This window comes from Scatophagus argus, chromosome 8 (assembly GCF_020382885.2).
Source record: "Scatophagus argus isolate fScaArg1 chromosome 8, fScaArg1.pri, whole genome shotgun sequence".
Lineage (NCBI taxonomy): Eukaryota > Metazoa > Chordata > Actinopteri > Scatophagidae > Scatophagus > Scatophagus argus.
Genome location: NC_058500.1, coordinates 9726807 through 9746630, shown reverse-complemented (window position 1 = coordinate 9746630; position 19824 = coordinate 9726807). Strand labels below are relative to the sequence as shown.

At 42.8% G+C, this 19824-nt stretch overlaps 1 protein-coding gene across 2 annotated transcripts in view; it reads left to right on the top strand.

The window, feature by feature from the left end:
• The window catches only part of nkain4 (sodium/potassium transporting ATPase interacting 4), a 41699-nt gene that overhangs the window by 16149 nt on the left and 5726 nt on the right, over nucleotides 1–19824 (top strand). For both annotated transcript variants that reach the window (XM_046397164.1, XM_046397163.1), the window contains exons 3-5: nucleotides 616–696; nucleotides 6446–6646; nucleotides 15029–15089. In XM_046397164.1, the coding sequence (XP_046253120.1) occupies nucleotides 616–696; nucleotides 6446–6646; nucleotides 15029–15089 (343 nt within the window). The remainder of the gene's footprint in view (nucleotides 1–615; nucleotides 697–6445; nucleotides 6647–15028; nucleotides 15090–19824) is intronic.

Genomic DNA, 19824 nt, shown 5'->3' with positions numbered 1-19824 from the left:
GGGAGAACAGGAAGGAAAAGAAAGTAGCGATATTGTCTCATGTCAAGTGGAAAATGGGAGCGAGCCCAAGCTGATGGGTTTCGTGATTCAACATGTATGTTTTTACGAAGGTGCTGTTTTGCTCTCCGCTCTTTTTCTGACGCTTCTGACATTTTAAACACTCAATTTATCATGAGTCAGAAGGTTTCACAACCTTCACAATGATGACTCTCTCTCGCTGTCAGTTAACACCACTCCGTGTCTGTCAACAGCTGGCTGGCTGACTGTACAATTTTAGAAATGATTGAAGTCATGAACTTATCTCAGCTCTTTTAAAACCTGCAGTTCCCTCGGGGCTCAAGTCGACTTGCTGAACTTCCCAGCACCTTTTAAAAAAAAAAAAGAAAAAAAAAAAAGTGAGGTCTTACATACCAAGGTGAGTGTGCTGTATGTATGTAGAGCGTGTGGTGTGAGTATATGAGAATGTGTGTCTATGGGAGGGCACTGTCCACTGACTTTCTTTGTTCAGGATCACATTAATTCAACCTGCCATTTCCTTCAGTACTGGTCACATCCCATTCTGCTCAGTTCATCTAGTATCCATGGAGCTAATCTGTCTGTGTCTCTGCCCTGCAGTATACAGTATGGGCTGCTCTGTGGGTGGCCTGGAATGTCTTCATCATCTGTTTCTACCTGGATGTAGGAGGTCTGTCCAAGGTGAGGCTTTTAAATTTTCATTCTGCTTTATTCTCCATACCTTTCAACTGGCAACATCCGTCAACCAAGGCGGGTGGTTGTCTGTACTGCGATGAATGTTGTTTTCTCCCTGAGGTCGGGGGTTGCAGGCTGGTGACGTGCCTGATTCATAATTCTGTGTCTTAAGAGCTGCAAAACCTACACTGTAGGCGGGTTTAGACATGTTTAGAACCTCATCATAGGTGACATATTCTTATGGCCATAGAAAATACTTGTTTCTGATTGGCTGGCTGGTTGGCTTATTTGTAAACTTGTGCAATAACATGGTAATATATGTTAACTTTTGCACTTTTTTAAGCACTTTTGACAAAAGAAATGTGAGTCATAACTAATTTCGCACTAGAGTTTTGAAACTTAATAACTTACCTTCACTGTTCAAAGAGGGTGACTGCTGACAGTGACCGACCCAAACTTCTCGGCTTTCGCTGACAGTGAACACGGCAGTAATGGCACCGCAGACTGTATGAAACAAGGATGTAGCCTCTGCGAAATCACCCATGCTTTTCTAAAGAGCCATTGAGAAGCTTTTTGTGGTTTTTCCAACAAGAAAACACACCTCACTTGTTTTTTCCAGGAAAAAGATTTTAGCGTTATTGACCTTTATTGGTACTAAACATATATTTTAGCTATAATATGATGCTCTGCTACCAGGTGCTTTTTGCCTTTGTAAAGCCTGAACAGCCTGGTCTGAATAACAAACACAGCCCAAGTAAACACGATTACTTGTGGTATATAAAAAATGCATGAAGCAGCCATCCAATATGAATCCACCAAACTATAAGCTTTATAGATCAGCGCCATACACACACACACACACCACCCACACCTTCGACACCAGACAACAACAGAGATGTATAATTTGGCCTTGGAGACTGAGTTCCTTCAGTTTGTTTGTGAGGGGCGTCTCTGCTGACCTGCGGGAGGACGGTAACCTCCCTGCTGAATTTCCAGTAGAAGCTCACATCTTAATATGTAAATAATCCCCCTCCCAAACATACATACACACTTTTAAATTTGTACGTACACTTAAATGTACACAACCTGTAAATTTATCCACCCTTCCTCCTCCTGTCAACTTGTCGTCTACAGTTTATTTCACTCTGCTCGCTGCTCCTTTGATCTTTTAATTTATTCTGCATACTTTGCCTTCTTTATTTGAGCCCTCTCCTCTCCTCTCCTCTCCTCTCCTCTCCTAGCTATGATGAGTACCTTGCCCAGTTCCTTGCCTGACCACTGACAATAATAAATTCATGTAGGCAATGTTCATCTCACACCAGTTGAGACAGCCAAAATGAAATTCAGAAACACCTTCCCAAGCTCTGGCAACTTTGTCATTGTGTAATAGACCCTGGCTCCATCAAGTATGTCTGTCTCACACTGAGTATATCTGTGTGTGCTCACTGTGTGTATGCGTGTGTGTCTGTTGTGTGATTTTGTGTTCCTGCATGATTCCTGCTAGAATAATGAGGCTTGTAGGGGCCAGCTGCTTGGGGCTGAAGCTGGGCATTAACCCGACAGATGGAGCCAGCCTGGGCTCCCAGCTCTGCATATGGTGGCCAGGAGGAGAGCTGGCTAATGGAACACACACACACACACACACACAGTCCATGCACACATGCATGACCAAACTTGGCACATTGCTTTCTGAGAGGCCCCCCAACGCATTTTATCATAAAAAAATAGTCAGCTTATTCTTTGTGACTCGCCTTGACCGATTGACTGTCTGGAGAATGTGTTTGTTTGTATGTGTGCGCACATGGTATGTGTGTGCATAAGTGACAAGGCCCTCGAAGTGAGGGGGCAGGTTGTCAGAGTCACACGCCACATGCTCTGTCACCTCCTATTGATCCTTTATCCCCTCCCCCCTGGTGCAAGACACACTGACAGACAGACCCCTGCTACTCTACACACACACACCTCTGTTTTAAACAGTTCACAGTCATTAGTCGCCTTATTCATTCTCTCACTCTGCACACTGTGACTGTAGACTCTGGACATGAAGCTGTCTGAATCTGAAACACCTTCTTTCCCTCACTGTTCCAGTTATTTCACACTGTGTAACTTTTAGAAAATGTTTTCCAAAAAAACATATCCAATATATTTCATTCTGATCCTAACAAATACCTTATAAGAACATTTTCTCCTCTGTTTTTTGATATTAGAAAAAAAAATATGCAGAACATGTGGTCATTTATCTAAAGTGCAAACTTCTGTCTGACAGGCTCTTTCGGTTTCATTTAACCTAAAGCACATGTCTGCACAAACAGAGCCTCTGCTGTAGGATTGTTAACCAGAATCATTTAGATTTAGAAGCTATTGTCCCAGAAGAATTGTTTTCTTAACCAGCACAACATAAAAAGCTATAGTTAAATTGATCTGATTAGGGATATAAAAGGATTCACTCTCAGTTTGACTTAATAAAATGCTACCAAACCCCCAGTGGTGCTCCACAGTCTGTGGATTCATTACAGACAACGACACCACTTTTGTCTCTGTGATGTCTCATTTTGATTGCCATGGTAGCTGATCACGCCATACAGGTGTTATCAGTTATGTGTATTTTTTGTCAGCTGTGAGCATAGAGTATCAATTTGACAGTTCAGTGTGACAGCAGTTAGCATGGCCTAGAGGTTGTAGAAACGATTTGTGATCGGAAGGTTGCGGGTTCGATTCCCCTACTGGACGGGCAGGAAAAATTTGGGTGTCGTGGAGTGATTAATGGGAAAAATGCCCCCCCCCCCATTAGCTGGCTGATGTGCCATTGAGCAAGGCACTTAACCCCCAATTTGCTCCCCGGGTGCTTGATAGTTGCTTGATAGCTGCTCCTGTGTGTTTCACTGCATGTTGCATGTGTGTGTGTTTCAAGCAGTGATGGGTTAAATGCAGAGAAGTAATTTCCCAGCTTGTGATTTATAAAGTAATTTAAAAATTTAAAATTTAATCAGATGCCTAACAATGGAACCAGAAAAATGTGTTTATGAGGACAACTAAATAAACAAATTTTCAGGAATATTTAAACACAGCAGAAGTGAAGGCCAGTAGGCAATTTTGTTGCTTAATCACAGTGGAAGAAGAAAAAGAGATGTAGCCATTTTTCAGTTGCTTTGGCAATTCAGAAAGCAACCTGAAAATGATAATGTACACGAATGTAATTTTCACTTCTTAAATGAAATTTTTGTATTCATCTGCCTCGGTGTGAATGTAGTCCAAAACATTCTCAAGCTTTCGTCTCACACACACCCACACACAGTGACTGAAAACAGACGTGAGAGCAGACCACCCTCCCTCACAATCTCTCCAGCTCCTGAATCAATATGCAACCCTGTGCCTGCACACCTTTTATGAAATGTAAGTAAATATGATATTCTCATCAGAGCCAGAAGAGTCCACAACACCCAGTCTGTCACTCAGGTTTTCTCCCTGTTGTTTTCACACAAACACAAACTCTCTTCTCTGGGTTTGAGCAACAATAAATGATGAGCAATAAGATTCTAATCATTGGATGTTTAGCTTCATAAAATGTCTCATGTCTCTAGCGATTCCAGCAACAGGATTACCTTCAAATATGTATTGACTTTTATTAAAGATCATTTTTGAGCAGTATCAGCAGACTAACCTTGAGTCTATGATATGAAGGGATTGATTTTTTTTTTTCCTTTCGGGTGCACAAGAGTAAAACAATAACATTCCTGACTGTAAATTGCCAAAAGCAACTTGAATATCGACTGATGACATACTGCAGTTATGAGTGCGGCTGCAGCTCAGATAGAGATGGTTTCCCATGCTCGCAGGCTCAATCATTGGCATCTGTCAAGTCATTAGTCTTCACAATCCTACCTACTGACCTTCAGCTGCCCTTGTTTTTCTGACTGTACAAAAGGGCGACAGAACGGCAGAGAGGGAAAATGGAGACAGAGGGAGATGATGTGTGATCGACGCAGAGAAAGAGAGGGATGAGCTGTAGTATCATGCTTATATTCCCCATGACTGCACAGGTCTGTTGTTGAAAGTTGTTGCTACCAGTGATATGTTGCTGATGCGTGCATGTTAAGCGTGAGTGGGGGTGGATAGGAATCAGAGATGTTTCCTGACAGCACTCGGCTCTGTTAATAATGCATGTCTTGTCACCGAGGGGCAGATGCGAGGTTAGATTGCCGTATTGGGGTATTGATTGGTGTGAGTGTGTGTATGCGCGGGCTCATATGGCCGTGTGCAAATTGAACATCACCAGGGTGCTCAAGAGCTGCATGTGCAAAATGCTGTATCTAAAAGTTTCGAAACCAAATCTCAAAACTTTCCTCAGAAGCAGCAAATCTGTTGGCTCTGATTGACAGTTCACACACTTGTAACCTGTGTGTGCATGCTGCTTAAGGTTTCCCTTCAGTTAAAAATATTACAACATCAGTTCAGCCAAATTATGAAAGATATACTTTAGTCTCACATACACCTGGTATCCAGTCAGAGATGCATATAGTTTTGTTTGTTTTTGCCATTGTTTTAAGACACCTGAGTTCTGCTTTCACCCTAATGCATCTTACTGTAGTAGTTTGACACATCAAGTACTTATTAGCTCTACTCAAAGTACTAGTGAATTAGTTCTGAGCAAGACCTCACTTTGGAATTGTGAACATATCCGTATTTTGGAACTGGTATTCGAACGAGTTATAGTTAATTTGGAGTAACTTGGGCATGATTGACACTTGTAGCTTTGTGTTTTGTTACATAAAAACAGTGGCTATTCTTGTGGTATCGTATCACCATGTTATAAGGCATGTACTGTTACCAAAATATAAAACCGTTGGTTCAACCAAATTATGGAAAAAAATACACCTTGAGAGGTATCTACCTATGCATATATTTTTGGTTTTATATGCCCTGGTTTTGAGACATTTGCCTGTGAGTGTTGTGTTACCACCCCGAGTTTCACTTGTCCTGTTCGACCACAACTTCTCTCTCGTGAAACAATGTCACTGTTATTCTAGATAAACCTCAAAACACACCGTCAGCTGTTTTCATAAGGGATTATTCATTCATCAGAAAGTAGTCCCGAACAAAACTGTGGACTGTGAGGTCTGTGGATTATCCTGAGGCACACGTTGTCTTTAGATAAACGCATTTGTATTTCGAATTAAATGTAATTTTGCAACACTTTAAGCCTCATAAACATAATTCCATCCACCTGAACAGTATTAATGAATTGTACAGGCATTCGTGGTATCCAGACGATCATCCTGACCTTTCCTCTAGTGTCATCCTAAGGTTTAAATTTGTGTGTTTTAGTGAAATATTTCAATTAAAGTAATGAATGGATTGCCATAAATATTGGTGCAGACATTCATGTCCCCAGCCCAAATGAATTATCATAATTTTTGCTCTAGCGCCAACATCAGGTCGAAATTTAAATTTGTCCCAAACTTTTGACCGAGCACTACAAAGTGACAACATTCCCATCATATTTCCAGCTATTGTTTGCTCATCATAACGTTAGCCTGCCAACCAGTTTTTGCCTTGTCTGTAACTGGATGCACCAATCCTTTGAGCAGAAGAGAGCAGCCTTAAAAAACATCCAACATCTAAAACAAGTGTCCAGAGATCTGCTGTAGGCCTCCCAAACAACATGGTTTGCTTATAAAGAATGCATGAGTGTACATCATAAGTAATGAATAGAGTCTGAGCAAAGACGTAAATGTTTTTTTCATCTTCCTTTCAGGACAATGACCTGCTAACTTTTAACATCTCAGCCCATCACTCTTGGTGGAGCGAACACGGACCGGGCTGCGTGAGGAGAGAGATGCCACAGGCCCCAGGGGTCCGCACCACCGAGAGCCACTCCTACATCACTGTCATGGGCTGCCTCATGGATTACCAGTACATCGAGGTTGTGCATAGCGGCACACAGATTCTTGTTGCTGTGAGTACAAGTTTGGCATTATAGCATGTGACTCCTGTTCACGTGCCGCTACGTACATGTATGAACGTGTCACAGGAACTCAGCATATTACATGCTTAACACCAGCAGCAGCCTCAGTCAGTGTTTGATTCTATGTAGGTGAGAAGTGAACATGATAAAATGGAAGGAGGTGTTTTTGTTTCCCTGCAAGCACTTTTCTCAGGTTAATTCTGCAGCGATCGTTTTTTTTTGTCTATCGAAGCCTCCCTTCCTCTGCCCCGGTTGCTGAATGAAAAATTGATCTGTTGTTTTGTCTGGCTGAGACTCAGACCCGCCAGCTGCTAACAGGTTACTCAAACACTGCAAGGACTGTTATTGTCCTCTTGATAGAGCTCTGTATGAATACACCAGAAACTCACATCCTGCCAGCATGCACATTTGCAAACACTCATGTATAACTGAATAACCTGATATTGGATAGGAGCCAGGGCCTTCTCAGTTGCCAGAACAGCAGGCACTTGGGCTCAAACATGAATGTTACACACATTTATATGGCACAGTTGCATTTGCTTCCACACACCCTCAGTGTACGGACAATCTCACACCTATTTTTCCCACTTGTGGCCCATTAGAAAACTAGCAGAGGGAGCCAGTGTTGGGAAGCACTCCACTGTACCATTCATTCCATCGCCCCCATGGAGAAGGGTAATAAAATGGCTGACCTCACTTTATAGCCCCACCTCTCTCATTGAACCTCATTAGCCCTTGCACTTGAGGTAGTGAACTGGTTTATTCCTAACGTGAACTTTCAACCAATGACAATACTTTTATGCCTCTTTTTTTTTTTTTTTTACATGTATTGTCCAACCAAGCATTCAGGGGCATCTCTGATGGAATAACGCAAGAGAGAAACTGCTACTACTGAGATCAGATTGGCATCATGTTCCTCGTGTCCTCGCTTCCTCTCAAACTAAAAGCAAAGCACTGCTTAGGAATATAGAGTCCTAGTTGTTGTGGTTTGTCCCTTTTCCTCTCTCCCTCTTGGAAGATGGGGCCAGACAGAAAGAGAGAGAAGGGATGAATGAAAAGAATAAGAAGAAAGTGGGGTGTCCCTTTTGTCTTTGTTAGAGGGGTTTCAAGGTTGCTGTGAGAGGCCATTAAATATTTAGTTTGGGCTCCAAGGAGGATGTTTCATTAAGATGAAAAATGTGGCTCCATTGGCCAGCAATGGAGGCATCGTTGTCATCTATCTGCTTGTGTTCATCATGTGCTAGAAATAAGCTTTTCAGAAGTGAGGCTTTGGATTTTGGCTTTGTGTATTTGGTTAAGTCACCCCTGTGTTGTTGCCTATTGCTGCTACAGGGGACATTCACACAAAAAGTAACTTCAAGGTTTAAAAGATGAGCTTGAAGTAGAGGCAACCTTTTCAAACTGGCTAATGTATTATTCATTGATTCATCACTGAAGGGAATATTTTGCTCCGTCTTTGACCTTATCCTGTTCTTTGTTGCCTTCAATGAAGTCCAACTCATCCATTCATCCTGCCCTGCTAATTGCTACTGAATGGCTTTCGTCTTCTACCGCGATCATGATAAAGACTGATTTTTCCTATCAGTGTAGTCAGCAGAAAATCCAACACCTTTTTACGTCCTCTTTATCCCATCTTCTTTTGCTCCTGTTCACCGCCTTCGCTGTTAAATAAAACAGGCCAGTCTGAGAAAACATCTCGGGTGAGATGGAGGGGAGGTGTGAGAGAGGAAAGGAAAAATTGTGCAAGATGTGATATTCGGTTTACATCTGTAGACATAACTCTTACACACTAAAGGGAGTAGTGAAAGATGTGAAGGGGTTGTCAGAGCTGCTGAACTTCTCATAAAACAGCCAAAGACGGTACACTCTGTCTCTCTCTCTCACTTACTCGTGCACACACACACACACACACACACACACACACACACACACACAGAAATATCATATCATTTAGCGTAGGTTATTGCTGCCACAGGCAGTTCTTTCTTATGTTGCCTCTCTATTCCCTGGGAACCTGCATTGGGATGATTGTGTGGAAGTTGATAATAGGAAGAACCTGCGTCATTCTCTCTTTCCCTTGCTCATTTCCTCCTTTTTTCATCCCACTCACAATCTCTCCATTCTGTCTGTCTTCCTGTCTCCCTTTCCGGCCCAGATTTCACACTGTTTAACCTTTTTGTCAATCAAATTCCAAAGCAAGTTAAATGACAAAACTAACACTGACACAACACTTCACATCTCCCTCATCTCTTTTTCTCTCTTGCCTGCATTTCTGGCTCACTGTCACTTTTTTTATCCATTTTCTCTGGATAGATGGCTCTTTCATATCAGTCTGTGCTAAATGTTGGCTTGTGTAATGCCTAGGCCCAGAGCAGTGTGGGGGACAAATAACTGTCCCTGATTGATTAGAGGAGTCCCCTCAGTTGGACTGGGCAGACCCTTATGATTACCACTTGGAGCTGTCCTTTCCTGAGAGGTCAGGAGTGTGTGTTTTGTGGTTGTTGAGGTTCACTTTGTTCAGTGGCATGAAAACAGAAGGACCCTCCTCCAGTCCCATCTCCCTCACTCATCCAAAAGGCCACGGCCCTCGCTTTGATAAGTCCATTAGTCCATGTTGTGTTTTCAAACCCTCATGCTGAACAGGCGTCACCGCTGAGTATGTCTTTTTTAAATTTGTCTGTGTGCTGCATGGAGAGGGTCTTTGGTGTGTTCAGATTTGAAGTCCAGTAATGTGTGCAGAATGAGTAAATGGCCATGTATTGTCAAGTATAATAATAGCATTAAGCACCTCTGCAATATGTCAGCGCTGACACTGCATTGTAACTGCACTGTAAGTTTTACAGCATCTGCTCCAAAGGATTATAAAGATCCTGGGATTAGAAGCCTTAAGATGCAGTAGTGAGCAGTTATAAGGTCTGTTGGCTGCTGCCAAAAACAAGGAGGAGTAAAGAAAGACCCCAAGAGCAGAGGAGAGAATTAGTCTCCAGCGGTCCACTGTATGTTGTGTCAGCCTCCTCAAGTACTTCATAAAAACATGACCGCCATTATACTTCAAAGGCTGGCTGCCAAGAGCTGTAATTGTTAATCTGTTTTGCTAGGAAATGGATTTTCCTCAGATTAATTTAATTCTAATATTTACCTTTTTAAAACTTCTGAGGGTAGGCAAGATGAAGACGAGGGAACAGAGGAGAACTTGGGAGTGAAAAACAAGCAACATTCAAAGAGTGAACCTTCTCTGTACCAATTGTTTTATTTACCTGCCTGTTTTGCCTTCTGTCCATTTGTTTTCCTGGTCCAGAGAGCTCTGTTTCTCTCCTGTCTGCTGAGTCTGGGCTCATATAAAATCCTTTGTATGGGGCCATTTCCTTTCTTTGTACAGCTTTTATTTCTGCATGGGCAGCTTCATGCGTTTGTGTGCCGTGTTTTTGGACACCAGCCTGCTTTTATTTGCAGTTGCTTGATGTGGGAGATGCAAATCAGCACAAAAGACACTTAACAACCCCATTTAAGCTGTATAGATCTCTCTCTGTGTGTGTGTGTGTGTGTGTGTGTGTGTGTGTGTATGTTCACATTTGGAGAGGGGCTGGGTAGAAAAGAACAGGTGGATGTGGTCTCTGCAGTCCCCATCTCATCATGTTTCGTCATTGAACATGCAGCTGCCCACAGACAAACACACACATCTAATTTGCTGCAGAGACGCTTGCATCTTATTGTGAGGCAGAAAGTCGTGTGTAATTAACCTACAAGACACCTGCGCCACCCCCCACCTGTCTCTCTTTCTGCTCATCCTGTCTGCCGTGCGATGTGCATTACCTGCGAATTCCTTTCGTTATAGCACACTTACTGAATTTTCTCCTGACATTGAGCCACAATCAATAGTGTGTTAATTAGCTTGTAGATCGACTTAGTTATCGATCGCTGCACTTACGTGTGCAGTTTGTTCACAGCCAGTGGAAAGGAGGCTGCTCTTAAATTATATGAATTTAAAATACTTAAAATACAGACCAGTAAATTGCTGCAACCAACGATTATTGAATTGTTGGCAACTGAGTTGATTATTTGTGAGAATAAATATCAAAATAAAATTACAAATTGCCTAACGAGACTGGCTAAACTAAGATGGCAAATATTACACGTTTGCCATCAGCATGTTAACGTTATCACTGCGGGCACCTTAGCGTCAGCTCGCTCACAGTGCAGAAAACACGGCTGCAGAATTTTGTTGCTTGATAAATTAGGATCAATCCGTTATAAAAACTGCTGATAAATTTTCTACTAATCAGGGTGTTCAAGACTGCACAGATACAACCTCAAATATTCAAAATACTCGACTGTAAACTTGATTAATCAATGTTGTGCCTCAGAGGACCACAAACCCTGAAAAAGATTCATGTCTACCTGACTCTGTAAATTGTCAAAGTTGATTATGTGTCTTTATGGACTGGCACATTCAGTATAAACCTGACCTTCATTAGCCTATGCAAATACAAGTAACCTTTCCTAGTTCAGCAGCTGCCCCTCTTCTCACCCGCACCCACACACACACACACACACACACACACACAAATGACGGAGCCTTAAACTTCGTTTTGTCCTCGTTATCCATGAGAAGAAACCCAGATGATGCTGAGCTCCAAGTGGCCCATAGAAGACCCAGTGAGGTTTGTTTTGATGTTTTCCCACATCGAGCTCTGAACCTTTTGTTGCCTGGTTTTTCTGCCTTACTGCTTCCTTCTGTCAGTTGTCCAGATCTTTGTTCACTGTTCAGCAACCTGCAGGAGAGGAGGGAGAGCAGAGAGGACAACGGCAATTATTGTTAGAGCAACATTAAACCAAGGGCAGATAGAGGGGAGGAGAGAAAAGATGACAGAGAATATTTGCAGATGTAGGAGAGACGGTGATGTGGAAGCTTGTGTATAGAAAATGGTTAACATGGAAAAAAGTTCAGAGTGAAGGGGAGGACAAAAAACAAAAGAAATGATTGACAGCTAAATGAGTTGGCTTTGGTGAGGCACGTCCTCAAAGAGAGGCCGAGATCGAGCCTCAGAGGACATGCGGGGGCTTCATGAGCTTAATTAATTTGACATTAGTCACTAAAATGATCTCCGAACTCCAGAAGTGACAGGAGGAAGTCAGAGAAGAAACTGTGTATGTGTGTGTGTGTGTGTGTGTGTGAGAGAGAATTTATGAGTGTGATTTAAGGCTGTTTAATATGCAAGGATATGGAATTGTGGAATTGTCTCTTTATATTGAGGACACTGACCTATATTGGCTAAGGACAGCAATGCCTCCAGCAACAAGCCACCAAGTGTTCGCTTCTCTCAGCCTATTAGCTGCCTGTATATCACACGCAATGTTCTGAAGCTGTAGAAAAGAAAACTATAAGACAAAGTGATTAAAAATCAGCCCGTGGGGGGGACATGGTGTCCAGACTTTCATGCTGTTAGCAATTATCAGTGAAGGACTGAGAAATGGTAATTACTGATTAAAGGCACTCAGTTTCATGAAATGCCTGGTGTGTTGAATTTGATTGTTCGCAATTCCTAAATGTGAGCGTACAGTGAGGCTAAAAGTAGCTTCAGTACGTGCATCTTGCTCATGCTCAGGGTGATAGCTTGACTTCCGATTTAAAACTGGCTTCATTTTGTGTCACCGTGTAAGCAGGAAAACGATGTAGATCGTAAGCTATGCTATCACATTAATACTTATGCGAGATGAAGTAATAAACACCAAACTTACATTCTGAAGGAAATTTTTCTCCTGTTTGCAGCTGTGAATCATCTGTGATGTTAGCGCCGTTTTCAATCTGTGTGTCAGTACTCTCAAACTGATTTAGTGAAAAAGGCGCCATGAGGGTGGCTTGAGTCATACATCACTGAGTTTAAGGACTTATCAGACACAGCGTTTTATCACACTATCAAGAGCAGGATTTTACAACTCTGGAGTAGTTATAATGGCAGCAATCATTCTGTCCTCTGTCTCACTTAGCCTGTTTGTGTTCAATGTAATCTACCAGGAACGTACTGTTAGACGCATTTGATTGGCCAACACGTGTTGACACAAAGATGGCATAAAGTTGAGCCGTTTTTTTTTTTATTTTGGGATGAACCTCCAGAGACCTCTGCAATTGCTCTCCGGCTGTGTCAACACAGTGGTCTCATTGAAATGAATGAGGGGGCTGTGTTTTCCAGATAGCGTTGTTTTTATTGGCCTGAACATTACCTACTACACTGTTCTCCACAACAAACATCAACACCAATTCAGAGGATATCTTTTGGAAGAACGGTGTTCTACTGTCCATTCAGTAGAGGTCCAGAGACTTGCAGCCCTTTTATGAAAATTAAACAAATGTGCTGTCGTGCATAGATATTAATGAGCACACGACCAACACTCGCTTGTCGCACACTTTAACAGGAAAAACACACACGGACACAATGCAGCTGAAAACGGGGTGTGCCCCCTACTGTTAACACCATCTTGTGCTTGACATTGGCTTTATACATATGCTAATTCACCTCCATTTCACCGCCACTGTAATGGATGGGGTGAGACCAGCAATTAAATAGTAGAGAGGAAAAAACTGAGTGAAAGAGACATAGAGAGAAGAGTTACCTATCTTATCTAGCCCACACAGAGCCAGACAGTTTCTTTTCTCGATTAGACTACACACCTGAGTTTCATTCATAAATAAATCACTCAGTCTACATCTGGATGATCTTTGATAAGGCCCTGTAACGTCACATCATCTGCATGTCAAGTTAAGTCATAAGGTGATTGAATCTTATATAAATAACCACCAGCGCACACAGTCTGCCCCTACCCCACCCCACCCTGCCTTTGGGTTTTGTGTTTGTGTACCCAGTGTGCAGGGAGGGCAGCATGCCCGACGCTGTTTTAATTGGCATGGCAGAGTGCCAGATGATGGATGGATGGCAGGGTGGAGAGAGACTGTCTCTCAGTGTCTGCTTCTGAGTCGATGACAGCCATCTGCCAGTTCCACAGGCTATTCTCAGCACTGCGTGTCAGTGTACGCTCAGTCGTGCGCTCGCTCTGTTGCTTTCTGGTGTGTTTGGACATATGAGCTTCGACCGTACGTACACTCTAAGAAGTGCTGTCAGCTCTCAGAGCCTTGCCAATACAGATATTACAGTGAAGCATTGTAGAACTGCAAACATGACACTGACACCTTTGAGCTGAATTTTAGCAAACAGTTGTGTATTTCAGAACACCTGATGATGACAGTGTATTTACTCTCCTTTTAGCTCAGATTCTGGCCTCCCCAGCAGCTAAATGCTCCACTGTGCTCTAGGCAGGTAGCATATTGTGGGTTTTTAGAGGTTTGTTTTATATATACAGTATATGTTTGCTTGTTATGGCTGTCTGCTGTGGCTGCAAATGATATCGACGTGAGCAGCGAGACCAACAAGTGGTCCATAAAACCAAAACATTGAGCTTAAATATGTGATAAAGCCACTGACGGCGTGTGGCAAAGCCGACCAGTCAGTGGCTTGTACAGTCATTATCAAAGGATGCCAATGGTTTCATGGAAATAGTTGCTTGCTCTCACAAACCAGAATAAACGAGTGCTGTTACTGCAGTGATGCTTCTCACTGGTGCTGATACCTCAAGTGTTGGGACATATTGTGTTTTCAAAGTTTTTGTGGAATACACAAGAACTGATTTATTTTTTTCTCTCTAAATAATGTACAACAACCCGTGCAAACTTCTCACAGCCGTAAGCCCTGGTTACTATTAACAGAGGGATTATTAACAACTCCAGTAATACAACTGCAGACAGCAAGAACCAACAGGCCATTAATACACACATGATACTTGATCCATTATTATCATAAAAGTATTGATTAGACTTGCTTTATTTATTTATTTTTGGATGATTCCTGAATTGTTTACTCTGTAAAATGACCGAAAGGGATGAAATATGTCCATCAAAATTTTCCAGAATATAAGTTGACATGTGGACATGCCCAAAACCTAAAAATATTCAATTTCAGATGTTATAAAATAAGTAAAAGCTTGATATTTGAGAAGCTGCCAACTGTGATTTATTTGACATTTTTTGCTGATAGTTAACCTCTTAAAAAATGATTGAAACTATGACTTGATTATTAAAATTGTGGATTAATTTCCTTTACCAATAATCAGTCTATTGCGCAGTGCTCATCGTCTGGCAGCTGGTGGATCCCCGAGAACACCTCTCAAATAGAGGCTGCATCCCCGCAGAGACGCACGCTTTTTTTTCCAGATGTTCTGTATGATCTTTTTGTTCATCAGAGCCAGCACACAGCTGTTTATCAGCTGCACACTGCTTTCTCTGTGGAGTCTAACCTTTCTTGTTTGTTTGTGTGTTCACAGCTCCTGGGCTTCGTGTACGCCTGCTATGTTGTCAGCGCTATCACTGAGGAGGAGGACAGCTGTGAGTCGTTTAACCTCACCCTTACACACATACACACACACACACAAGCAAACACAAAATCATTCTTGAATGGAGCATTGTAAAAACTAATGAATCACACCCAGACCTGGTGTTGAAGTGAACAGGGCTATGTCTCTCTTCATCTCTCTCTTCTCCTTTCCCACTCCAAACTATCACTGACTCTTGCCTTTCTCCCTTTTCCCTCCACCCCCACGCCAGCTGGGGCCTCTCTCGTTCTCCCTCTCCCTCCAAAACCAAAGCAGCCATGTGTTCCCTCTCCACACCTCCTTCAGCCCATTCTTCCCCGGCTCTTTCACATGTACTCATTGCCCCATCTCTGCTCCTCATCGGTCTGTGTGGTCCTTGATGTTGTTGTAAAACTCCCTTCAATGTACTCTGGCTTTCACTTTTCTCACTTTCTTCCCTCCGTGTGCCCCTGGTTTGATGCTCCAGCTGTCTGTTGCCTGGCTGGGCTTGGTGTTTGTATGCTGCAGGATTGCACCTCCCCCACTCCCTTGTTCACAATTACGCACATGCACACACACACACACCTTCCCTCCTCGTGTGTGTCTCTTGCGTCTAGTCAAACATGTACATCCATGCTCTGAAGTGGCTCCTCTGTGTGTTATCTCCTCTCTGTGCCAGTGTATGTTGCTGCGTGTTAAACCTTTAACATAGAGTCAGATAAGGACAAGACTTAGCTGTGACTGTCACTCTCAGGGCAGGCTGAGAGAGGATGAAGGGGGTGGGGGTCGTGAAATGAGTCATAAGAGAAGAAGGAGAAACCAGAGACGGACACTTTTGATGAACGATCCAGCTGCTGTGACCTCATAGGCAGCAGGTCAGAGGTTGTGCTTGAGGTTAGCCAATCAGAGGGCAGGAAACATATGATCTAAGGGGTCAGTGGGAGTCATAAATATCTGATTAGCACTGCAGCAACCCTCCAGGATGCATGGCGATGCCCTCATGCGTGAGAATCTGCCTTTACATATTTTGGCCTTGTAAATTTTAGCCGCTGCTTTAAAACCAAGTTGCTTAATGAACAAGCTCTCTCTCTGTCCCTTTTGTAAGAAACCCAAACTCGTAATTTGATTTGAAAACAGCATAATGATTGAAGCACTACACGCACTTATTGCATCTTAAACAGCAGACTCTTGTAATTTGGGCAAACCTCGATGTGGTTTCCATGTCTGTTCTTGTAGACCAGTGGTATAAAAGTCAAAGTAGTTCTTTGGTTGTCGCATACCAGAGATTCGCTGGCTGTGAGTGGCTAGCATCATCACCCGACCCTCTCAGCTCTTGGCAGTACCACCTAATCACCAGTCCAGCCCCTAAGTAATCCCCAGAGGGCAATACAATTTCAGAGTTAGATTTGAGTCAACTAAAAAGGAAAAAGACTTTCCAACCCCAACAACTTTTCCTTTTGTTTTTGTGACATTTGAACTTTGAACTTCCACCACCCGTGTTAACTGTTGGCACAGATTGTGTTTGTTCAAACTCAAAAAAGACAGTCACGCACCCACAAAAACAGAGATAAAGATAACAAAAGGGCAAAATGGAAAGATTTGTTCAAAAAAAAGAAAAAGGTTTGCGGATGAAAACAGAACACTGTGTGATTCTTGTTGCTGTTAATTTTCTGGTAGTTCTTCTCTGATCCAAGCTGTGCTGAAGTAAAATTCTGCTACATCGCTTCCAACTTCTACCTCTTTGTTATTGTAATCAGCCGTCAGCCTGCACATGGACGTGCACGTGCACATGCACACCCAGAAGACTATGTTTGTTCATGCAGTCACAGGTGCACAGATGTGCACACTCATAGCACAAAACCCAGCTAAGGCACATTGCTGCTCTCATTTTCTCCTCTCATTCGATGTGTAGATTAAAGCAGGTTTCTGCATTTAGCTCCCTGACTGCCTCAGCATCTCTCCTCCAACTCAGAACTTCTCCTTCTCTTCACTTCTGCCTCATATCGCTTTATTTCTGTCCCTGGTTTCTTCACAGGTAGATGGAATAATCAGGTATCAAAATGTGATTTTAGTGTGTTTGGGAGATCTTTGCTCTCTTTGTCTCTCTTCCTGTCTTTGGCTTTCGAGCTTTAATGAGGTGTGCTTGTATAATGTTAGAGGTCTCTGGTCACTCATTGTAACGGCCTCATTAAGCGCCTTGCCGTTCGATAACTTCCACAGTTGATTGCTCCTCACCAAGAGAAGAAAGGTAGGTAGAATCCTCAGGAGAAGGCAGAAAGAGAGGGAAGAGGGAGGAAAAAGAGAGGAAGAGGAGAGCACATGGGTACGCAGAGGGAGGTGTTTGCTAAGGAGCAAGCCGAGGAGGGAACCAGGAGACGGGGCAATACGCAGGAACAAACAACACGAGACAAGATGAGCTTTTCACGAATAAAGAGATAAGACAGGAATTCCTCTCACGCCGAGCACTCTCTCACTCTCCAGGGAGACGGGTGAGTTTGATTTGAGTGCTCAGGCTTGCGTAAAAAGCAGCAGAATGAAACCCACATGCATATACACACACTCGCAAGAAGCCAAGAAGACACAATGGGCAGAATAACAAGCATCATATACCATCAGCTCAGGGTTTGACATGGCTTGCAGGTTTGGATGTGTGTGTGTGTGTGTGTTTGAGTGTGAGTGCTTTCCCTTCTGATGTGAGCCTCTGCCACTTTAGTAAGTGCACGTGTGCGTACGTGCACTCAGACTCACACCTATATGCTGCATGCATTTGCGTGTGCATGTGTGTAGCTGTCTGTGTGTCACTTACTTACTGTGGGTGTTTGTGCATGTGAATTTGTTACAGAGTTATCGGTGGTGAGCAGACACACCGACAGAGTGAGTGGTGGGGAAAATCCTCTTTGTAAAGTAGGTCATGGAGTTAGAAGCCTAAGCTCGCTTTAGCATGTCTGCTAATTATTCTGCCGCCCTCTGTGCTGAGTCACATCCCCAGAAAATCCTTCACAGCAGACAGAGAAACTGGATGGGTGGATGGATGGATGGGTGGATGGATGACAGTATATGCTTAGGTTGTAAAAAAAAAAGAAAAAAAAAGTGAAAAGATCAAAAGTCCTTACTCTACTTTCATGTTATCACCTCAGAATGCTATTTGAAATGGTATCAAACAAGCAGAACATTAAAGGAGAGTGAATGAGCCTTTTTAACTGGGACAAAATGTCTGCTGCGAAAAACGGCTTATATTTAATTTCAGCCTTTTCTATAATACTGCAATAAGTTATCCATGTTTAAGTAGTTAGTAGTTGCAAATTGTTTTGTCTTTTTTCATGAAATAACATATTAGTTTAGAGTGAATGAATGGAATATAAACTATATAGACAAAAGTACCTCTTTATGGGGCTGGTTGTATGTTGGGCTGGGCCCCTGACTTCCAGTGAAGGGAAATCTTAATGCTTCAGCTTACCAAGATATTTTGGACAATGCTATGCTTCCAACTTTGTGGCAACAGTTTGGGGAAGGCTCTTTTCTATTCCAGCATGACTGTGACCCAGTGCACATGGTTGAATGAGTTTGGTGTGGGAAAAACTTGACTGACCCACACAGATCCCTGACCTCAACCCCATCAAACACCATTGGGATGAACTGGAATGGAGAATTTAAGTCAGGCCTTTCAGTCTGACCTCCTTAATGTTCTACTGCATGAATGGGCAAAAATTCCCACGGAAACGCACCAAAAACTTGTGGAAACCCTTCCCAGAAGAGTTAAGAGTTGAGTGTACAGGCTGAGCTTGACTGGCAGCTCCCTCCCTCTTGTGTTTGTTTTGTTGCACCTGTTGATGCAGAATAACTAACGCTGTTATCATTATTATTTAGTATGTATCATTTGATGTAAGCATAGCTGCACCCAACATAACTGCAGGTCTAATCAGGCAGAGTAATTGCGTGTGGGTGTGTGTGGAGCCTTTAAGCTGTATTTCAATGCAAATATGCAATCAGGTTTGGGCAGAGTCGTAAATATAGTAAACGCAATATGTGCAGCTTTCACATAATCAGCAGGAGTGTTTCCGTGTTGTATTAGAGTCATTTCACTTGCGCTGCACTACCACGATGAGTTATAAACAGACACAGAGACACATTTGTTTCTGTATTGCATTGATTAAGTTGTATGGATAATGAGCAATTTGACTGGGATACTGCAAGTGGAAGTATTTTCAGTACTTGGTTGTCACATGTTCATTCCGTTTAAACATAATCCAACCAGACAAACTTTTCAGAGCCTCTTCTGGTCACCTTTGCCTGGAACATTTCTCTTCTTTGCACGGACAATTAACTTGAAATACACCCTCAATCAAACACACCTGAAGTTTTCATATGCAAAATAACTAAGGCATAAAACGGCTAAACGTTTTTGACGTTACTGAGTAGCCTGCATTGCGATGATGGCTGTGTAATGGTGTGTGAGGCCAGAGATGCAGTACTGCAGTATGGAGCCAGCCAGAGGAGCTCTCTGAAATAATCTGTGTGTGTGTGTGTGTGTGTGTGAGAGAGAGAGAGAGAGAGTCCACAACTGTGTCTTGTAGCTCACCTCTTACAGCAGACATGCTCTGAAGTCTTGAACTACCCGTCTGCCCTTTATCTCTCACCCTGCCTTTGTCTCTGTTCGTCTGTGTCTTGTTTTCTCGATCTTCCTCACACCACGCTCTTTTATTCTCACCAACACTGTTTTTTCCTCCTGGTCTTTTTCCTTTTATCTCTGTGCCTGTGCATCATTTCAC